The 15,580-nt window shown below is 64.7% G+C and overlaps 4 protein-coding genes across 20 annotated transcripts; 3 read left to right on the forward strand and 1 right to left on the reverse strand.

The window, feature by feature from the left end:
- Positions 1 to 151: 151 nt before the first annotated feature.
- On the forward strand, positions 152 to 5,647 carry RHOT2 (ras homolog family member T2). Of its 5 annotated transcripts, none has more exons than XM_027611795.2 (19): positions 152 to 299; positions 402 to 460; positions 545 to 626; positions 708 to 751; positions 1,552 to 1,605; positions 2,055 to 2,107; positions 2,180 to 2,288; positions 2,446 to 2,547; positions 2,629 to 2,727; positions 2,848 to 2,956; positions 3,047 to 3,167; positions 3,484 to 3,568; positions 3,654 to 3,796; positions 3,873 to 3,973; positions 4,055 to 4,185; positions 4,276 to 4,356; positions 4,467 to 4,589; positions 4,687 to 4,889; positions 5,092 to 5,647. In XM_027611795.2, exons 1-19 carry the CDS (start codon positions 263 to 265, stop codon positions 5,216 to 5,218), a joined length of 1,863 nt encoding a protein of 620 aa, XP_027467596.1. In that variant the 5' UTR covers positions 152 to 262; the 3' UTR covers positions 5,219 to 5,647. The 5 variants fall into 5 exon arrangements, with proteins under 5 accessions (XP_027467596.1, XP_027467597.2, XP_027467599.1 ...); XM_027611797.2 differs by having other exon boundaries at positions 199 to 299; positions 407 to 460; XM_027611796.2 differs by lacking the exon at positions 4,687 to 4,889.
- A 1,524-nt stretch (positions 5,648 to 7,171) lies between these two features.
- On the forward strand, positions 7,172 to 10,207 carry RHBDL1 (rhomboid like 1). 9 transcript variants are annotated; one of them, XM_027610716.1, is made up of 9 exons: positions 7,172 to 7,300; positions 7,779 to 7,940; positions 8,180 to 8,404; positions 8,481 to 8,629; positions 8,744 to 8,856; positions 8,931 to 9,031; positions 9,112 to 9,172; positions 9,249 to 9,949; positions 10,086 to 10,127. In XM_027610716.1, exons 1-8 carry the CDS (start codon positions 7,262 to 7,264, stop codon positions 9,518 to 9,520), a joined length of 1,122 nt encoding a protein of 373 aa, XP_027466517.1. In that variant the 5' UTR covers positions 7,172 to 7,261; the 3' UTR covers positions 9,521 to 9,949; positions 10,086 to 10,127. The 9 variants fall into 9 exon arrangements, with proteins under 9 accessions (XP_027466517.1, XP_027466513.1, XP_027466519.1 ...); XM_027610712.1 differs by having other exon boundaries at positions 9,385 to 9,949; XM_027610718.1 differs by having other exon boundaries at positions 7,178 to 7,300; positions 7,782 to 7,940.
- Positions 10,208 to 11,304: 1,097 nt separating this feature from the next.
- STUB1 (STIP1 homology and U-box containing protein 1) lies at positions 11,305 to 13,761 on the forward strand. Its single transcript, XM_027610720.2, has 7 exons — positions 11,305 to 11,607; positions 12,181 to 12,379; positions 12,466 to 12,631; positions 12,847 to 12,934; positions 13,059 to 13,115; positions 13,196 to 13,312; positions 13,392 to 13,761. Exons 1-7 carry the CDS (start codon positions 11,449 to 11,451, stop codon positions 13,515 to 13,517), a joined length of 912 nt encoding a protein of 303 aa, XP_027466521.1. The 5' UTR covers positions 11,305 to 11,448; the 3' UTR covers positions 13,518 to 13,761.
- On the reverse strand, positions 13,079 to 15,410 carry JMJD8 (jumonji domain containing 8). 5 transcript variants are annotated; one of them, XM_027610725.2, is made up of 10 exons: positions 15,279 to 15,410; positions 15,105 to 15,203; positions 14,870 to 14,918; positions 14,696 to 14,792; positions 14,541 to 14,609; positions 14,337 to 14,456; positions 14,183 to 14,250; positions 13,968 to 14,102; positions 13,792 to 13,888; positions 13,079 to 13,216 (listed from the first exon to the last, which is right to left on the reverse strand). In XM_027610725.2, the coding sequence occupies exons 1-9, from the start codon at positions 15,392 to 15,394 to the stop codon at positions 13,808 to 13,810; spliced, it is 834 nt and encodes a 277-aa protein (XP_027466526.1). In that variant the 5' UTR covers positions 15,395 to 15,410; the 3' UTR covers positions 13,079 to 13,216; positions 13,792 to 13,807. The 5 variants fall into 5 exon arrangements, with proteins under 5 accessions (XP_027466526.1, XP_027466525.1, XP_027466523.1 ...); XM_027610724.2 differs by having other exon boundaries at positions 13,792 to 13,891; XM_027610722.2 differs by having other exon boundaries at positions 15,063 to 15,203.
- Positions 15,411 to 15,580: the final 170 nt, after the last annotated feature.

The following is a 15,580-nucleotide window of genomic DNA, read 5'->3' on the forward strand; positions in this document are numbered from 1 at the left end:
CCTCCGCCAAACCCCCAGCCCGCCCGCTCCCTGCGGAGGACCCTGCTCGGCCTGGGTCTGGGCGGGGCCTGCGATGCCCAGTGTGCCCGCGCAGTGGCGCCGCTGCACAGCCGGGACGCTCTGGCCCGCCCGGCTCGTTAGTGTGGCTCCGCGAGCGAGGGCCGGAAGTGCGGGTGGGGGCCGGAAGTGTGGGCGAGTGGGAGAACGCTGGTCGGGGCCGGGGGCCGGGGGCCGGGGCCGGGCCGGGGTCCGCGTAGCCGCCATGAAGCGGGACGTGCGCATCTTGCTCCTGGGCGAGGGTAGGCGACGGGCTGGGGAGCCGGGTCGGGGCCAGGGTCGGGCTGGAGTGGGGAGGGGGCGCGGTGATCGTGGCCATGCGCTGACCGCGCCGCCCCGCGCAGCCCAGGTGGGAAAGACGTCGCTGATCCTGTCGCTCGTGGGCGAGGAGTTCCCCGTGGAGGTAAGAGGCGAGCGCGGCCGCAGCCCTCGGTGCTTGGCCCTCAGTGCTCGGCCCCCGGCCGCCCTCACGCCGCGTTCCCTGCAGGTCCCTCCCCGCGCCGAGGAGATCACCATTCCCGCAGACGTCACCCCGGAGAAGGTGCCCACCCACATCGTGGACTACTCAGGTAGAGCGGGCCGCTCGTGCTTCCCCCCAGGGGATGGGGGTAGGCATTCGGGCAGGTTCCACAGTCAGGGTCTCTCTGCAGAAGCCGAGCAGACGGCCGAGGAGCTCCAGGACGAGATTCACAAGGTACACTGTGTTCTGAGGGCTGAGACCCCGGCTGCCGCCTCCCAGGGATTAGGTTAAGGTGCTCAGGGTGTGTGAGGCCTCACTAATCCTGCCGTGACTCCTCAGCGCTGCCACTTGTCAGGTTTCCTGGGCTCACCCTGCAGGGAGCTGGGGAGGAGAGGGACCTTGCTTCCCACACGGCCGGTCAGCTCCATGGCTCTGTGCACCCATTGTTTGTCTTTCTGCTGGATCCTGGGCAACAGCCTCTGATGTTCTCCAAAGTGACTGCTTACTCAGTTCTGTGCTCTGGCTATGTGTACCGCCATCCCGTAGTCCAGTGCAGTGCTCTGAGCCTCTGGATCGTAGCGGGTGCCGTGCTTCTCTGTTATCAGGAAGACCTGTGCCTGCATCGAGCTCCCCGGGGGAGCCTCTGCTGTGTCCTGGGGCATCGCTGGGCCAGGGTAAAGGCCACAGCTACCCAGCCTTCTTGTCACCATCATCCCTTGTGGTGTCCCTGTCACTTACTCTGCCTGAAATGACACAGGAATGCAGGGCTGGGGCCAGGGTGCCAAGTTCTAGGGGTGGCGCTGTTTGTCCTGAGCCTTCCAGGGGACCCATCAGAGCTGCCATGCTCAGGCCTGGCAGCTCCAGTGGAACCGGACAGGGGAGGGCTTGTCAGGTTGGAGCAGCTAATGGTGGCTGGGGCACATTGGCTGGAGAGGTGCTCAAGAGGGGTGGGGTTCCAAGGTGTCTGGCCCCATCAAGGGCGGCGTGGAGCAGGAAGCCTGTGGTCATGTCGTGCCTCACCCCCTTTCCCATAGGCAAACGTGGTGTGTATGGTGTACGACGTGTCTGAGGAAGCCACCATTGAGAAGGTGAGGGCGAGAGCTCCTTCTGCACCCCAGGTCCTTGTTGCTGGCACCCAGCTCCGTGTTGTGCTCTGAACAGACTCCAGATGGACACCCAGCTGACTGAGGCTCTGGGCACTGGGGGCCTGTAGGCAGGAACCCCACAGCTTCCCCAGGGAGCTCCTGTGGTCTTGCCTTCCCACAAAGCACGTGGGTGGTTAGAAGTCTGAACCACTCAGGTCTGTGGAAGGGGCTGCCTTGGGCTTCTGAGTCCGGGCCCCTTGGGGGTGTTTGGGAACTGCTAGGATCAGATGAGGTCCCACCTGCTGACTGTTCTCTCCAAGTGGCCACATTCCCAGTGCCTAGGACTTTGTTCCTCAGTGGGCCTTGACCTCCCTGCGTCTAGGCACGAGTTCCAGGAGGGAGCCGTGAAGACAAGCAGGCCTCTGTTCTCACAGCTAGCCCTTGCTTTTCAGATACGAACCAAGTGGATCCCACTGGTGAATGGGGAGACTGAGAGGGGCCCCAGGTAATGGGCAGGGCCCAGGTGGGTGGGCCCCGCCAGCTCCCCATCCATGGTGACCATAGGCCTCTCCCCCAGAGTCCCCATCATCCTGGTGGGCAACAAGTCGGACCTGCGGCCCGGGAGCTCAATGGAGGCTGTGCTGCCCATCATGAGCCAGTTCCCTGAGATCGAGACGTGCGTGGAGGTGCGTGGGCAGGTGCCCGTGTGCCGCTGGCCTCAGCTGTGGGCTTGCGGACCTCCCCAGGTCTCCTGGAAGACACCCCATGCCTGCTTCTTCTGGGGGGCCCCTTTGAGTTTTGTGGTACCGGTCACGTGTCTGAGTCTGTTCCTGCGGCCACCAGTGCTCTGCCAAGAACCTGAGGAACATCTCGGAGCTGTTCTACTACGCGCAGAAAGCAGTGCTGCACCCCACGGCCCCGCTCTACGACCCCGAGGCCAAGCAGGTGGGCGGCAGGCACCGGGGAGGCGGCCAGGCCGGCGGGAGCGGTGGCATGGGGTGCGTGCTGAGCTGGCTGTCCCTGCAGCTGAGGCCCGCGTGTGCCCAGGCCCTCACGCGCATCTTCAGGCTCTCAGACCAGGATCTAGACCAGGCGCTCAGTGACGAGGAGCTCAACGCTTTCCAGGTGCGGTCCCCTCTGCTGGTGCTGCCCGTGCTTCGAGGGCACAGCCTCAGGTACCCTTAGTGACGCTGAGCAGTCACTGAGGCGGCTGGCTGGCTGATGGCGACTTTCCCTCGGGGGCAGAAATCCTGCTTTGGGCACCCACTGGCCCCTCAGGCCCTGGAGGATGTGAAGATGGTGGTGTGCAAGAATGTGGCAGGAGGTGTGCGGGATGACCGGCTGACCCTGGACGGTGAGTCCTGTTGCCCTGCCGTGCCCTGGGAGCAGGAAGGGGGCCAGGCTGTGCTCGGTGCTACCTGCTTTTCTGTCTCTTTGGGAACAGGCTTTCTTTTCTTGAACACACTGTTTATCCAACGTGGCCGCCACGAGACCACGTGGACCATCCTGCGACGCTTCGGCTACGGAGACACACTGGAGTTGACCCCTGACTACCTTGACCCACCGTGAGTGGTGGATGGGGCTCAGCCTCCCTTCTCAGTGTCAGGCGGGTGCCTGGAGGCTCTTCCACCTGCAGTGGGGGCCCTTGGGATTGGGCCTCGACGGCCTTTCTAGGAGTGGTCTCGCTGTGGGTGGTCAGGATAGGACGAAGCAGATGGCCCCCTGCCCCAGATGTATTCCTGTCTGCTCTCCTGCCATGGTGCTCAGCTGAGGGGGCAGCACAGGAGCCTCCCTGTGCCGAGACCAAGACACGGGTGGTGTGGGGAGCCTGGTGGGCAAGGGGCTCCCCTGGGAACCAGACAGCCCCCGCATTCCCCACAGGCTCTACGTGCCCCCAGGCTGCAGCACCGAGCTCAACCACTTTGGCTACCAGTTTGTGCAGAGAGTGTTTGAGAAGCATGACCAGGTAAGGGAGTCATGATCTCCACCCTGCACCACCCCCGATCCCACCAGCCTCCAGGTACATGTCACTGCGGCGCCTCTGCTCCCAGGACCGTGATGGCTGCCTCTCGCCTGCAGAGCTGGAGAGCTTCTTCAGCGTGTTCCCCACTGCCCCCTGGGGCCCCCAGCTGCCTCTCGAGGTGTGCACCAAGGCTGGCCGGCTGTCTCTGCATGGGTACCTCTGCCAGTGGACGTGAGTTCAGCCCCTGCCTGCGGGAACACTGGCTGTGCTGGTTGCTCGGCCGTGACCCCATCCCTTCCACCCCCAGCCTGGTGACCTATTTGGACGTCCGGCGCTGTCTTGAGCACCTTGGTTACTTGGGGTACCCGACCCTCTGCGAGCAGGACTCCCAAGCCCACGCCATCACAGGTGGGTGCCTGCCCCTGCCCTGAGCCCAGCTCCTCCCTGGCAGCCCCCTTGGTCACACTCACCCCGGCTGTCCATCCCCAGTCACTCGTGAGAAGAGGCTGGACCAGGAGAAGGGGCAGACGCAGAGGAACGTTCTCCTGTGCAAGGTGGTGGGAGCCTGCGGAGTGGGCAAGTCTTCCTTCCTGCAGGCCTTTCTCGGCCGCGGCCTGGGGGTGAGCATCTGCATGGGCCTGGGGAGGCGGGGGCGGCTCTGGACAGCGTCTGGGCCAGCAAGCTTCAGGCATCTCCCCGCTCTGCACCAGGATGCCGGGGAGTTTGCCGAGGAGCATGCCGTCTATGCCATCAACACGGTGCAGGTCAACGGGCAGGAGAAGTACCTGATAGTGAGTGCTGGGGTCCCCGGGTACATCCTGGGTCTGCACTGGGCGGGGCTGTCTCAATGTGGCCCACAGGGCTGACCCTGCACCCCTCCCTGAGGCCGCTCTTTGTCTAGCTGTGCGAGGCGAGTGCAGACAGCCTGCTGGCCACGGCGCCCGATGCCACCTGTGACGTGGCCTGCTTGATGTTCGATGGCAGCGACCCCGGGTCCTTTGCGCTGTGCGCTGACGTCTACAAGGCAAGGCACCCCGCACCCCCACCCCGGGTCCCTCTGGGGCAGTCCGCGCGCCTCGGCCACCCAGGACGGCACCCTCATGCAGCCCCCCTCTCTGCAGCGCCACTACATGGACGGGCAGACCCCCTGCCTCTTTGTCTCCTCCAAGGCAGACCTGCCCGAAGGCATCTCGCCACCTGGGCTGTCGCCCACGGAGTTCTGCCGCAGACACCGGCTGCCTGCCCCTGCCCCCTTCTCGTGTGTTGGCCCGGCCAGGCTCAGCACTGCTGTGTTCACCCGGCTCGCCGCCATGGCCGCTTGCCCGTGGGTACCCGCACACAGCCCTGCGGTGGGAGGCCAGGCCCCGTCTAGGGAAGCAGTCATCCCCGTTGCCCGGAGAGCAGGGCAGCTGTAGCGTGGGCCCAAGTCCCGCTGGTGGCCCCATGCGGGCAGAGCGCAGCCCCAGAAGGTGGGGTGGGGGCTTGGGCAGCGGCATCTGCCCCCAGCCAACCTCTCTGTCCTGCAGACACCTGGCCCCTGGCGAGCTGCCCACCACCTCCTTCTGGCTACGAGTGACGCTGGGGGTTGTTGGAGTTGCTGTCACCGCCATCCTCAGCCTCTCACTCTTCCGGGCCCTGCTGAAGAGCCGATGAGGCCTCAGGGGCCCCCATGGTGCTGGTGTGGAGGTCACCTGCTCAAGGGGCCTGCCTTCTGTCGGGGACACCTGGCCCATCTCCCTGCCTGAGCCCCAAGGGCCAGCCTCCAGTTCCCGGTAGCCTGTGTCCCTACCTAGGTGCAGATGCCAAGCATCACCCACTTTGGGTGTCATGTGTTGGAGGGACTGGGCATCATGGATGAGGAAGCCAGTGACCCAGACCCAAGTATTCTCAGGGCTCCATTCCTTTCTGGTCCCAGGCAGCCAGTAGGCATGAAGGGGGTCAAAGGTGGGGGTGGGGGAAGGACATGGTTAATACGGCCTCCCTCTCCTCCCTGGTTTGGAGATGGGCCCAGCACTTCACCCCTCCCAGAAGACATGAGGTAGGGTCTCCTGATTAAACTTCACTTGTGTCTTTTGCACCTGGGATCCTGCTTTCTGAAGATGACATTTCTTGAATCCACTAAAACACGTCTTTTGTCTCAGCATGGGCTGGAAACCTCACTCCTGAGCCCCACACCTCCCGTCCAGGCCTGGGTCCCCATTCTGCAGTCTCCCTCGGGGCCCCGCTGCTCTCCAGGAGCCTCTGCATCCATCCAGGTCCATATCGGCCTGAGGGGTTCTGATATGCGAGACCCTTTTGATGGCTGCCCTGCCCCGCCCCGCAAAGCTCAGCATCCCAGTAGCCTGGCTGAGGTGTGCTGAGGGTCTGGGACTCTGGCGTGGGACTGGGGTGTGCCCAGATGCCCAGCTTCTGGTGTGCAGGGTTGGTCTGGCCTGAGAAATCTGCCACGTTTTCTCACACCCTGACCAGAGGCCTCGTCTTGGACTGAGGAGGGTGCCCAGTGTGGGGCCTGGGCATCTACTCAGTGTGTGTTTTGGGGCCTGGAGCGGAGAGCCTGCGGTGTGGCTGGGCGCTCCCTGCCTGCCATCGGCCCTTCTCTGCGAGGCAGCCTTCCCCAAGCTCTGAGGGGCTATTTGTGGGAGGTTGGGGGAGCTTCCTGCTCCACAGGGACGCTCCAGCCTGACACACAAGGTCTGGTGTTGACCCTGAAGTTGTCCTTGCACCAGCCTCCCAGCCCTGCTGGCCTGGTCCCGTGGGTGTGCTGCTCACCCGCTTTAGGGTGGGGCTGGACGCTCCTTCTGGCCAGTGGTTCCTCCTGAGGCCCAGCGGCCCCAGTGTTGACTGGCATCAGGATTTTGAGTGACCCTTGAGGAGCTTGCTGTGATGACACATCCCCATGGTCTCTTGTCACCTCCATCCCTGGAGGGGTCTGCTTGCCCTCCCCAGGAAGCAGGGACCCTTTCCTATCCCAGCTGCAGCCCTGTGTGTTGGGGTCTCTGCACCATCGCCCAGGGGTCTGCCTAGGCTCCCCATGAACTCCCGGAACTGGAGGTCTCACTGTCCAGCATTGAGCCTGCAGGAGCGGTCAGGGGTCTCCAGTCTCAGGTGGGTGCTGTGGATTGGTGCCTGCGCACTGAGCGGGGACGGCTGCACCAAGCCTACCCCACGGACCCCTGCTAGTCGCCTTGTCGGTTTGGTGCCCACATGGTGGGGCCCTGGTGCCTTGCCGCCAGCAAACAAGCATGTCTGGCAGGCCAGCTGGCACCTTCAGGGAACTCTGGCCTGATAATCACAGGCAGTGAGGAGGTGGCCTCAGCGCTCAAGTCCCAAGCAGAGGGGCTCCCGAGGGAGGGAGGTGGGGTGCTGCGCCGTGACTCAGTTTCCCAGCCGCTGTCCACGCTTGACGAACAGCCCCAGCCCGGAACGGGAAGGCGGTGAGGCGGGCGGCGAGACCCAAGCTCCGGTCGGGGCCGTTCCTTCCTGGGGCGCGTCCGCATGCGGGGCGCGCGCGTGTCCTGACCGCGCGTGGCGGGGCCGGCGGCGGCAGCGTGCGCGCACGGGCGGGCGGCTCCGGCTCCGCGACGCGGCGCCAAACGGAGCGGCGGAGCGGGCGGGCCGGGGCGGAGCGGAGTCGTCCGCAGAGCAGCCCCTTCCGGCCGCGGCCGCCGACCCCGGCCCCCGGCCCCGCCTGGCTCTATGGACAGGAGCTCGCTGCTGCAGCTTATCCAGGAGCAGGTGCGTGGCGTGGGTGGGTGGGTGGGTGGATGGCGCCCGCACAGCCCCCGCCGCAGCCCTCCGCCGCTGGACTGGGCCGAGGCGACGGAGCTCCCAGAGAGCCGCGGTCCAGTCCCGCCGCTCGGCGCCTACTCTCAAGCCCCCTCCCACGACCTTGGCCCCTGCCTGAGACACTCCAGGAGAGGGCGAGCCGGATCAGGGTCCCTGGGGAGGTATAGAAGGGAGGGAGATTGTCCTCAGACCTTGGCCCTACCCTTCTAGGAGGATGGGCAGGGCATAAATGAGGTGGGGAGCCCCCTAAGAGCTAGAGCCCTGGGACCCAGGCACTGGTGCCCTGGCAGCTCCTGGGACCGTGTGGGTGCAGAGGTCTGGCCCCAGGGTGCTTGGAGCCTGCCTCTCCCAGCTGGCCTGGCCCAGCCCTATGGCCTGGAAGCCTGACCCACTCTCAAGCCTTGGCCGATGGCCCCCCCCACCCCAGCAGCTGGACCCTGAGCACACAGGTTTCATCGGTGCGGACACCTTCACCGGCCTGGTGCACAGCCATGAGCTGCCCCTGGACCCGGCCAAGCTGGACATGCTGGTGGCCTTGGCCCAGAGCAACGAGCGGGGCCAGGTCTGCTACCAGGAGCTGGTGGACCTGGTCAGTGCCATAATGGGCAGACAGCAGGGGTAGGGGCCTAGGCCTTGGCAGGCACAGTGCCTGGCCAGAGTGGGGTGGGCAGGCAGCCCCCACTCCCTGCCCTTCCCACCAGGGAGGAGTGTGGACTTGGGGCAGGGACTCAGACTCTACCAGGAGCTGGGTGGGCCAAGGGGACAGGGTGGCTCGGGGGGGTGGGGCGGGGAGTATGGTGGCCCGTGCTTAGGGCCGCCCCCCTCCAGATCAGCAGTAAACGCTCAAGCAGCTTTAAGCGGGCCATCGCCAATGGACAGAGAGCACTGCCCCGGGACGGGCTGCTGGATGAGCCAGGCCTGGGTGTCTACAAGCGGTTTGTGCGCTACGTTGCCTACGAGATCCTGCCTCGAGAGGTGGACCGCCACTGGTACTTTTACAGACACCGCAGCTGCCCACCCCCTGTGTTTATGGCCTCAGTCACCCTTGCCCAGGTGTGCCCACTTGTCTGCCACCCAGGAGCCGCCCACAGGCCTGGCCCTGCCTGGCCCTAACGCCTCTCCCTCCCAGATCATCGTGTTCCTGTGCTACGGGGCTCGTCTCAACAAGTGGGTGCTGCAGACCTACCATCCTGAGTACATGAAGAGCCCCCTCGTGTACCACCCTGGCCACCGCGCTCGAGCCTGGCGCTTCCTCACCTATATGTTCATGCATGTTGGGTGAGTGGGGGCCCACCGCCGGCATCCCTCTGATGGAGTCAGGACTCAGTCCCTCGAGTCAGGGACTGGTGGCCTGACACCTGACCTTACATCTGTTTACACCCACATGGCTAGCCTGGAGCAACTAGGGTTCAACGCGCTCCTGCAGCTGATGATTGGGGTGCCCCTGGAGATGGTGCATGGTCTGCTCCGCATCAGCCTGCTCTACCTGGCCGGTGTGCTGGCAGGTGAGGCAGGCACGTGCCCCCTGGCCATCATGCTGGTGAGCCTCACCCTCATGGCTCTCCTTTTGCTCACACAGGCTCCCTGACTGTCTCCATTACCGACATGCGGGCCCCTGTGGTGGGGGGCTCTGGTGGGGTCTACGCCCTGTGCTCGGCACACCTGGCCAACGTCGTCATGGTAATAGGGCAGACTGCGGGGCGGGTGTGGGGAGGGGCCCACAAGGCCTGCCTCACAGCCTCTGTCTCACGCCCCATCAGAACTGGGCTGGGATGAGGTGTCCCTACAAGCTGCTGAGGATGGTGCTGGCCTTGGTGTGCAGTAAGTAGGGGGTCAGGGGGCTGGGGGGCCTTAGCCTAAGGCCAGGGTGCCTCCCACCTGCCACCTTTCTCTGCAGTGAGTTCCGAGGTGGGCCGGGCCGTGTGGCTCCGCTTTTCCCCACCACTGCCTGCCTCAGGCCCCCAGCCCAGTTTCATGGCACACCTGGCAGGTGCAGTGGTAGGGGTCAGCATGGGTCTGACCATCCTGCGCAGCTATGAGGAACGCCTGCAGGACCAGTGTGGCTGGTGGGTGGTGCTGCTCGCCTATGGCACTTTCCTGCTTTTTGCCATCTTCTGGAACATCTTCGCCTACGACCTGCTGGGCGCCCACATCCCTCCACCACCCTGATGGGCTTCCCAGGGCCACACGGGCCAGGGCACAGGTGTATGTGGGCTGGCCACCAGGCGAGTCTGCATGTCCACCCTCTGTGAATGTACATCTCAAGACTGCTTCTCCTCTGTGGGGGCTAGGCAGCCCCTGTAACTCACTGAGTCCAGGCCAAGCCTTACATCAGCCCTGGCCGCCCCCTCCCAGGCATGGGGAGGTAGGACTGCCTAGCCAGGCAGGGGAGGTCCCCAGGTGTGGCCCCAGAGGAGACCCTGCCCTGGCCTCTCCCCCACGATTTGCGGTCTGAGCCTTTTTGGAGAATGAATAAATATTTTACACTGCAGCAGGTGGCTGTACCGGGGCTCTGGGGGCTGGCCGGCCCCCCTCCCACTCACTGAACAGACTGCGGACATGTGGACAGCCTGAGCTTCCCCCTTCTCCTCTGCACTGGTACGAGATGGGTGTGTGTGGGTGTGTGTGTGTGTGTGTGTGTGTGTGTGTGTGTGTGAGAAAGATGAGTGGGGGGAGAAGCTGGGGTCCTCACAGTCAAGTGTGAGTTCAGCAAGCATTTACTGACATCCTACAGCAGCCAGCCTCTTGCTTGGACAGCCCGCCCTCCAGAGAAACCTGTGGCCTGAGGTTGTGGGCAGGTGAGCAGGCCCTGGGCCACAGCCAAGTTCAGGCAGCCTGCGTTCTGCATTTCTTGGCTTGCAGTGGTGTCCTCAGGAATGGCCGGCTGGGACCAAGGCCGGGCAGCAGGTCAGGGCACAGCTTCTGCCCCATAGGCCATGTCCGTACTGCTGTCTCCACATGGTGAGGGATCCACAGCCCTGAGGGACTGCCTAGGGAGGGGCAGAGGGAGGCTGGGGCCCAGGGACATTGGCCACTCGATCCTCCCGTACAGCTCTGCATACTGCACCCTTGCCTCACCTCTGCTGAGGGTGTACTGCGGCCACTTGCGCGGTGGGACACGAAGGCTGCCGCCTCCGGAGCCTCTGCAGCCAGGACTCGTGCCCTACCAGGGTCTGGACAAGCTCGGCGTAGGGCTGCCCTTCCCAGGGACCCCCAGCGTCATGGACATGGCCATGGGCCCATTTCACAGGCAAGGACACTAACCGGCCAGATCCGGCCCACTAGCCCGCGACCCCGCGGGGCGCCCAGCTCTCCCGGCTAATCCGGGCCGGGGTGGGTTCGGGGGTCACGGGTGGTGGACCTCACCAAGCGGACGCGCACCACGAGGAGGCCCCGCCCACGCCGCCAGGCCCCGCCCCGCACGTGGGAAGCCCTCACCACCAGCTTCCACGCCCGCGGCCGCTCCAGCCCGTTTCGTGTCACGTGCTTCTCCGCTCGGCCCTCGATGGCCGCGGTCACTCCTCTCGGTGCCTGGGGAAGGGCGGTGACGGAGACTCGGACAACGGGGGTCGTCCGCCCTACTGACCGCCCCCCCCGCCCTATCATCGGTCCAAGGCTTCCAGCCGCCCCTGGCGGTCCGCGCGCGCCCACAGCAGCTCCCCGTTGCGGCCAGGACTGCGGCCCGGCGACTCCAGGCCTCACAGGCCCGCAGCCCGCGTGCAGCCGCCATGTTCGCGCGCAGGGCGGGGCCTCGGCGGGGTGGAGCGGAGAGCTGCCGGGCCGCGGTCCTGGCGCTGCTCCGGACTTCGACGTCGCGGGTCGCTTTGCCTCGAGCGCATGCTCCCAACGGGCTCCGCCCCCTTCCCCCACCCTCTCCCCACCCCTCCCCCGCGGCCCGTCAAACGCATGCGCGTCCCCGCCCACTGCGCGTCCGCCCGCCCCGCTGTCCCCGCCCCGCGCGGCCGGAAGTTCCGGTGGCGGATCGCTGGACCGGGCCCGAGCGGATCGGGGGCTCGGGCTGTGGGCTCGGGCTGCGGGCGTAGGGCGGGCCAGACGCGGAGCCTGGGAGCGAAGCCCAGGCTGTGCCGCGCGGCACCATGAAGGGCAAGGAGGAGAAGGAGGGCGGCGCGCGGCTGGGCGCCGGCGGCGGAAGCCCCGAAAAGAGCCCGAGCGCGCAGGAGCTCAAGGAGCAGGGCAACCGGCTCTTCGTGGGCCGCAAGTACCCGGAGGCGGCGGCCTGCTACGGCCGCGCCATCGTGAGTGCGCCCGCGCCGGGGGAAGGGACCGGCGTCCGGGCCAGGGGAGGGGGCGGGGCCCGGGCTTAGGCCCCGCGTCCTCCCCGGAGCCCCTGCCCGGCCATTCCCGCCGGACCTTCGGAGGCTCTTGGTTCGTACGCGTGGGCGTTTGGGCCTTGAGAGCTCAGTGATGATCTTGTTTCAGTCGGGTCAAGGCCGCGGCTCTCGAGCCACTGCTGGCTGCTGGAGAAGTGTGGCGGGTGGGAGCTTCAAGGTGTTTGAGGCCCCCAGACCGAGGACCAGGGATCCTTGTGCCTTGAGAACCCCAGGCCCAAAACTGGGGATCTCCACAGGTCTTGGAAATTTAGGTTTCCAAGACCTGCTGGGAGTCAACAGGGGGTGGGTTCATGCAGGCCTCGGGAGCGGGAGTATATCCTCCACCAGTCCTCAGTACGCGGGGGCTTTGAAGCTGAGAAGTTTCTGGTGTCTTGATTCTAGCCGTGGGCTCTAAACTGGGCCTAGGACAGGGCCTAGGACGGAGAAGGGGCACAGAGCTCACTCCCTCATGCTGGCTGGCCTGGCCTTGGTCCCCAGACCCGGAATCCCCTGGTGGCAGTGTACTACACCAACCGGGCATTGTGCTACCTGAAGATGCAGCAGCATGAGCAGGCTCTGGCAGACTGCCGGCGGGCTTTGGAACTGGACGGGCAGTCTGTGAAGGCACACTTCTTCCTGGGGCAATGCCAGCTAGAGATGGAGAGCTATGATGAGGCCATTGCCAATCTCCAGCGAGGTGGGCGTACAGGTTGTCAGGTTACAGGGGTGCCTGGGATCGGGTGGATGGACTGGCCTGGTGACCTGAAGCCCCTATTCCCCCAGCCTACAACCTGGCCAAGGAGCAACGGCTCAACTTTGGGGATGACATCCCTAGTGCTCTGCGCATCGCTAAGAAAAAGCGCTGGAACAGCATCGAGGAGCGGCGCATCCACCAGGAGAATGAGCTGCACTCCTACCTCACTCGGCTTATTGTGGCCGAGCGGGAGAGGTGGGCTGTGGTAGTGGCAGGCTCCAGGGCCCCACCCACCCCCCAAGTCAGCACTCCGGGGTTAACTCTGAGTCAAGAACACAAGTGTTTATTGAAGGCCAACACTGGCAAGCAGGAGATGGAGGGAAGCGAGACCTGAATGAGCCCAAGGTTGGGGTGGAGTGTGATCTCTTCTGGCCAGACCCATTTCTGACTAGCTCCTGGTCGACCCCCAGGGAACTAGAAGAATGTCAGCGGAACCATGAGGGTGATGAGGACGATGGCCACATCCGGGCCCAGCAGGCCTGCATTGAGGCCAAGCACGTGAGGGTGCCCCAGCCCACGTGTGGATGTGTGCGTGTTTGTGTGCCTGTGACGGGAGGGTGCCTGTGCCAGGGGAAGGGGGTTGGGACATCTGGCCCACGCGTAGCTGCTTGGTTCTTCGCAGGACAAGTACTTAGCAGACATGGATGAGCTTTTCTCCCAGGTGGACGAGAAGAGAAAGGTACGTTGTCTGTCCTCTGGGTAGCAGGAATTAGAGCAGTGTCCCTGTCCTGGTGCCTGACCTCACCCCATGTGCTGCAGAAGCGAGACATCCCGGACTACCTGTGTGGCAAGATCAGCTTTGAGCTCATGCGGGAACCGTGCATCACACCTAGCGGCATCACCTATGACCGAAAGGACATTGAGGAGCATCTGCAGGTGAGGGCTCACAAAGTGTTGGGAGCAGGACCCATAACCACTGAGCACTTTCTGACCCTGTTGTCACTGCACACTGCAGCGCGTGGGCCACTTTGACCCTGTCACCCGGAGCCCCCTGACCCAGGAACAGCTCATCCCCAACCTGGCCATGAAAGAGGTCATTGATGCTTTCATCTCCGAGAACGGCTGGGTGGAGGACTACTGAGGCCGGGCAAGGGCCAGGGCTGCCCGCCTTGCCTAATGCTCTGGCCCAGGAGGGCTTTGGAGCAGTAGCTCCAGTCCCTGTACATAGTTGGTGTCCCTAGATCCCTGCCCTGGTGTCCCCAACCCCCCCATCAGTTCTGCTGCTGGACTGTGAGCCCCACCTCCATCCCCATCTGGGCCAGAAACAGCAGGTGAGGGTGGGCTGCTGCCACCACTGTCCTGTAATAAAATCTGTGAGCACTCTAGGAGTGTGCGCTGGTGTGTGCTGGGCTCACCAGCCGCCCACTCTGGCTAGCTGAGGAAGGTAGAGATGAAAACACTGGTGTCCAGGTTGAGCGTGGCATGCCACCACCGGTCTGGGAAATACAGCACCTGCTGGGAGGTGGGGGTGGGGCACAGGGATTAGTTGATGGCGTCTGGTCCAGCCTGGCCCCTTCTGCCACCTACTGACCTCACCAGCCTGGACGGTGCACTCCAAGGGCCTCGCAGATGATGTCAGGGTTGGGTACACGTCCTGAAGCCAGGCCAGCGTGGTTTTGTTGGGATGGAACTCTGGTGTCTTCTCAGGGGGGTATAGGAACCAGCGCTGAGGATGGGAGCAATAACGTCACTCTGTTGCAGTCAGTAAGCCCCAAGCCCCAGCCCTCGCCCCCATCCTGTGCTGACCTTGCGGCCGTAGATCACCTCTGAGAACCCGGGCCCATGCCAGTGGAAGGGCACCCCAGAACCAGCTCCTGTGGGGTCATTTATGAGCAGCTGCTGAGGCAACCTAACTTACAGTGTCCTCTTCCCTTCCAAATCCCCTTTGCAGGGTACCCACCTGCAATTCCAAAGCTGTAAGCAGTAGTAGTACCCAGCAGACTAAATGGTGGTGGGGAGTAGTGTTGAAAGAGCGATGCCCATTCGCTGAAATTGTTGTCCCCAAAGAAATACAAGGTGTCTGCCAACAAAGAACACCGAGGCACAGAGATCTTGGTACCTGGGTGCCCCCATCCCAGCCCATGGCCAACCAAATCAGACTCACCGTTGCCCAGGGAGGTAGGGTCCTGGGGATACAGCAAATGCTCCACATACTCCTGAAAGGGCAGGTCCACTGCAGGAAAGAAGCTGATCAGGACTGGCTGAAGCTACCTGCAAGATGCTGACAAGCAGGCTAGGCCGCAGGGTGGGGCAGCTCACCTTTCCGGTAGGAGTAGGTATTGGCAGTGCTCAGTCGTACCACGTTGTCCCCAAAGGAGTCCAGTAGCCTTTCTCGGGAGCACAAAGCCCGGAACCTCTGAGGAGGTGGGGAAGACACTCAAGGGCCAGACCCAGCACGGGTGACAAGTGGCCAGGAGGGGCGCCAGCACTCACCGAGTTGTCTGTGAGCCCCTGCAGGATGACGGGTCTGGAAAAGGCGTAGCTGGAAAGGCAGAGTCACGGCCAGGTCTCAGCCTCGCCCGTCCGCGTTAGCTCAAAGGAGGGCGTGGGGGTGGACTAGGGGAGCCCGAGCGGATGGGTAGGCAAAGAAGGGAGTGGGGACAGCAGCGCTCCGGGGGACACGCACTGAGGTGTGGGACGGGTGGCCAGTGCGAGGGGACGCACGTACTGCTGCACGAACTCGGAGTAGCTGAGGTCCGCCCGACGCTCCACCGCGCAGCGCTGCTCCTCCGCCAGGGCCGCCGGCGCCCCGGGCCCGCGCCGCTGCCTGCGGGCACAGCGGGTCAGCGGCCTGCCGCGCCCCGGTCCGCCCCGGCCCGCCCCGGCCGCCGGCGCCGCTCACCACCCTCCATCGCCCGCCTCCCCGGCGCTGCACCGGGCCAGAACAGCCAGCGTCCACACCGCCAACAGGAACCGCAGCCGCGCCCCCGGTGCCATGAGCCCGCCGCCGCGAGGCATGCCGGGAATTCCATCGTCGCGGCAAAGGCGCCAGCCCCGCCCCGGAAGCAGTTCCTTTGTCCCGCCCCGGAAGGGAGGGTTTTTTCGGAAGGCGGTGCGAAGGCCGCGGGAGAGGGGTTAGCGGCCGCTGCCAGTTCCCATGGCGACGCTGCCACCCACCCACCGGAGTCGCCAGGCGCGGGGCGT

Source organism: Zalophus californianus, chromosome 10, assembly GCF_009762305.2.
Source record: "Zalophus californianus isolate mZalCal1 chromosome 10, mZalCal1.pri.v2, whole genome shotgun sequence".
Classification (NCBI taxonomy): Eukaryota; Metazoa; Chordata; class Mammalia; order Carnivora; family Otariidae; genus Zalophus; species Zalophus californianus.

What these genes read in the sequence shown, in the direction of transcription:
- JMJD8 (XM_027610721.2), bottom strand. Translation starts at nt 15,394, where the DNA reads ATGCCTCGCGGCGGCGGGCTCATGGCACCGGGGGCGCGGCTGCGGTTC. An exon ending in TACCTACTCCTACCGGAAAG is followed by an intron (nt 14,610 to 14,695) that starts GTGAGCTGCCCC and finishes TCTTTCCTGCAG; the next exon opens with TGGACCTGCCCTTTCAGGAG. An exon ending in TTACAGCTTTGGAATTGCAG is followed by an intron (nt 14,251 to 14,336) that starts GTGGGTACCCTG and finishes ATGACCCCACAG; the next exon opens with GAGCTGGTTCTGGGGTGCCC.
- RHOT2 (XM_027611795.2), top strand. Translation starts at nt 263, where the DNA reads ATGAAGCGGGACGTGCGCATCTTGCTCCTGGGCGAGG. An exon ending in TCCAGGACGAGATTCACAAG is followed by an intron (nt 752 to 1,551) that starts GTACACTGTGTT and finishes CCTTTCCCATAG; the next exon opens with GCAAACGTGGTGTGTATGGT. An exon ending in CCTGACTACCTTGACCCACC is followed by an intron (nt 3,168 to 3,483) that starts GTGAGTGGTGGA and finishes CATTCCCCACAG; the next exon opens with GCTCTACGTGCCCCCAGGCT.
- RHBDL1 (XM_035722108.1), top strand. Translation starts at nt 7,722, where the DNA reads ATGGCCTGGAAGCCTGACCCACTCTCAAGCCTTGGCCGATGGCCCCCC. An exon ending in ACCAGGAGCTGGTGGACCTG is followed by an intron (nt 7,941 to 8,179) that starts GTCAGTGCCATA and finishes GCCCCCCTCCAG; the next exon opens with ATCAGCAGTAAACGCTCAAG. An exon ending in ACCTGGCCAACGTCGTCATG is followed by an intron (nt 9,032 to 9,111) that starts GTAATAGGGCAG and finishes ACGCCCCATCAG; the next exon opens with AACTGGGCTGGGATGAGGTG.
- STUB1 (XM_027610720.2), top strand. Translation starts at nt 11,449, where the DNA reads ATGAAGGGCAAGGAGGAGAAGGAGGGCGGCGCGCGGCTGGGCGCCGGC. An exon ending in ATTGTGGCCGAGCGGGAGAG is followed by an intron (nt 12,632 to 12,846) that starts GTGGGCTGTGGT and finishes GTCGACCCCCAG; the next exon opens with GGAACTAGAAGAATGTCAGC. An exon ending in AGGTGGACGAGAAGAGAAAG is followed by an intron (nt 13,116 to 13,195) that starts GTACGTTGTCTG and finishes CATGTGCTGCAG; the next exon opens with AAGCGAGACATCCCGGACTA.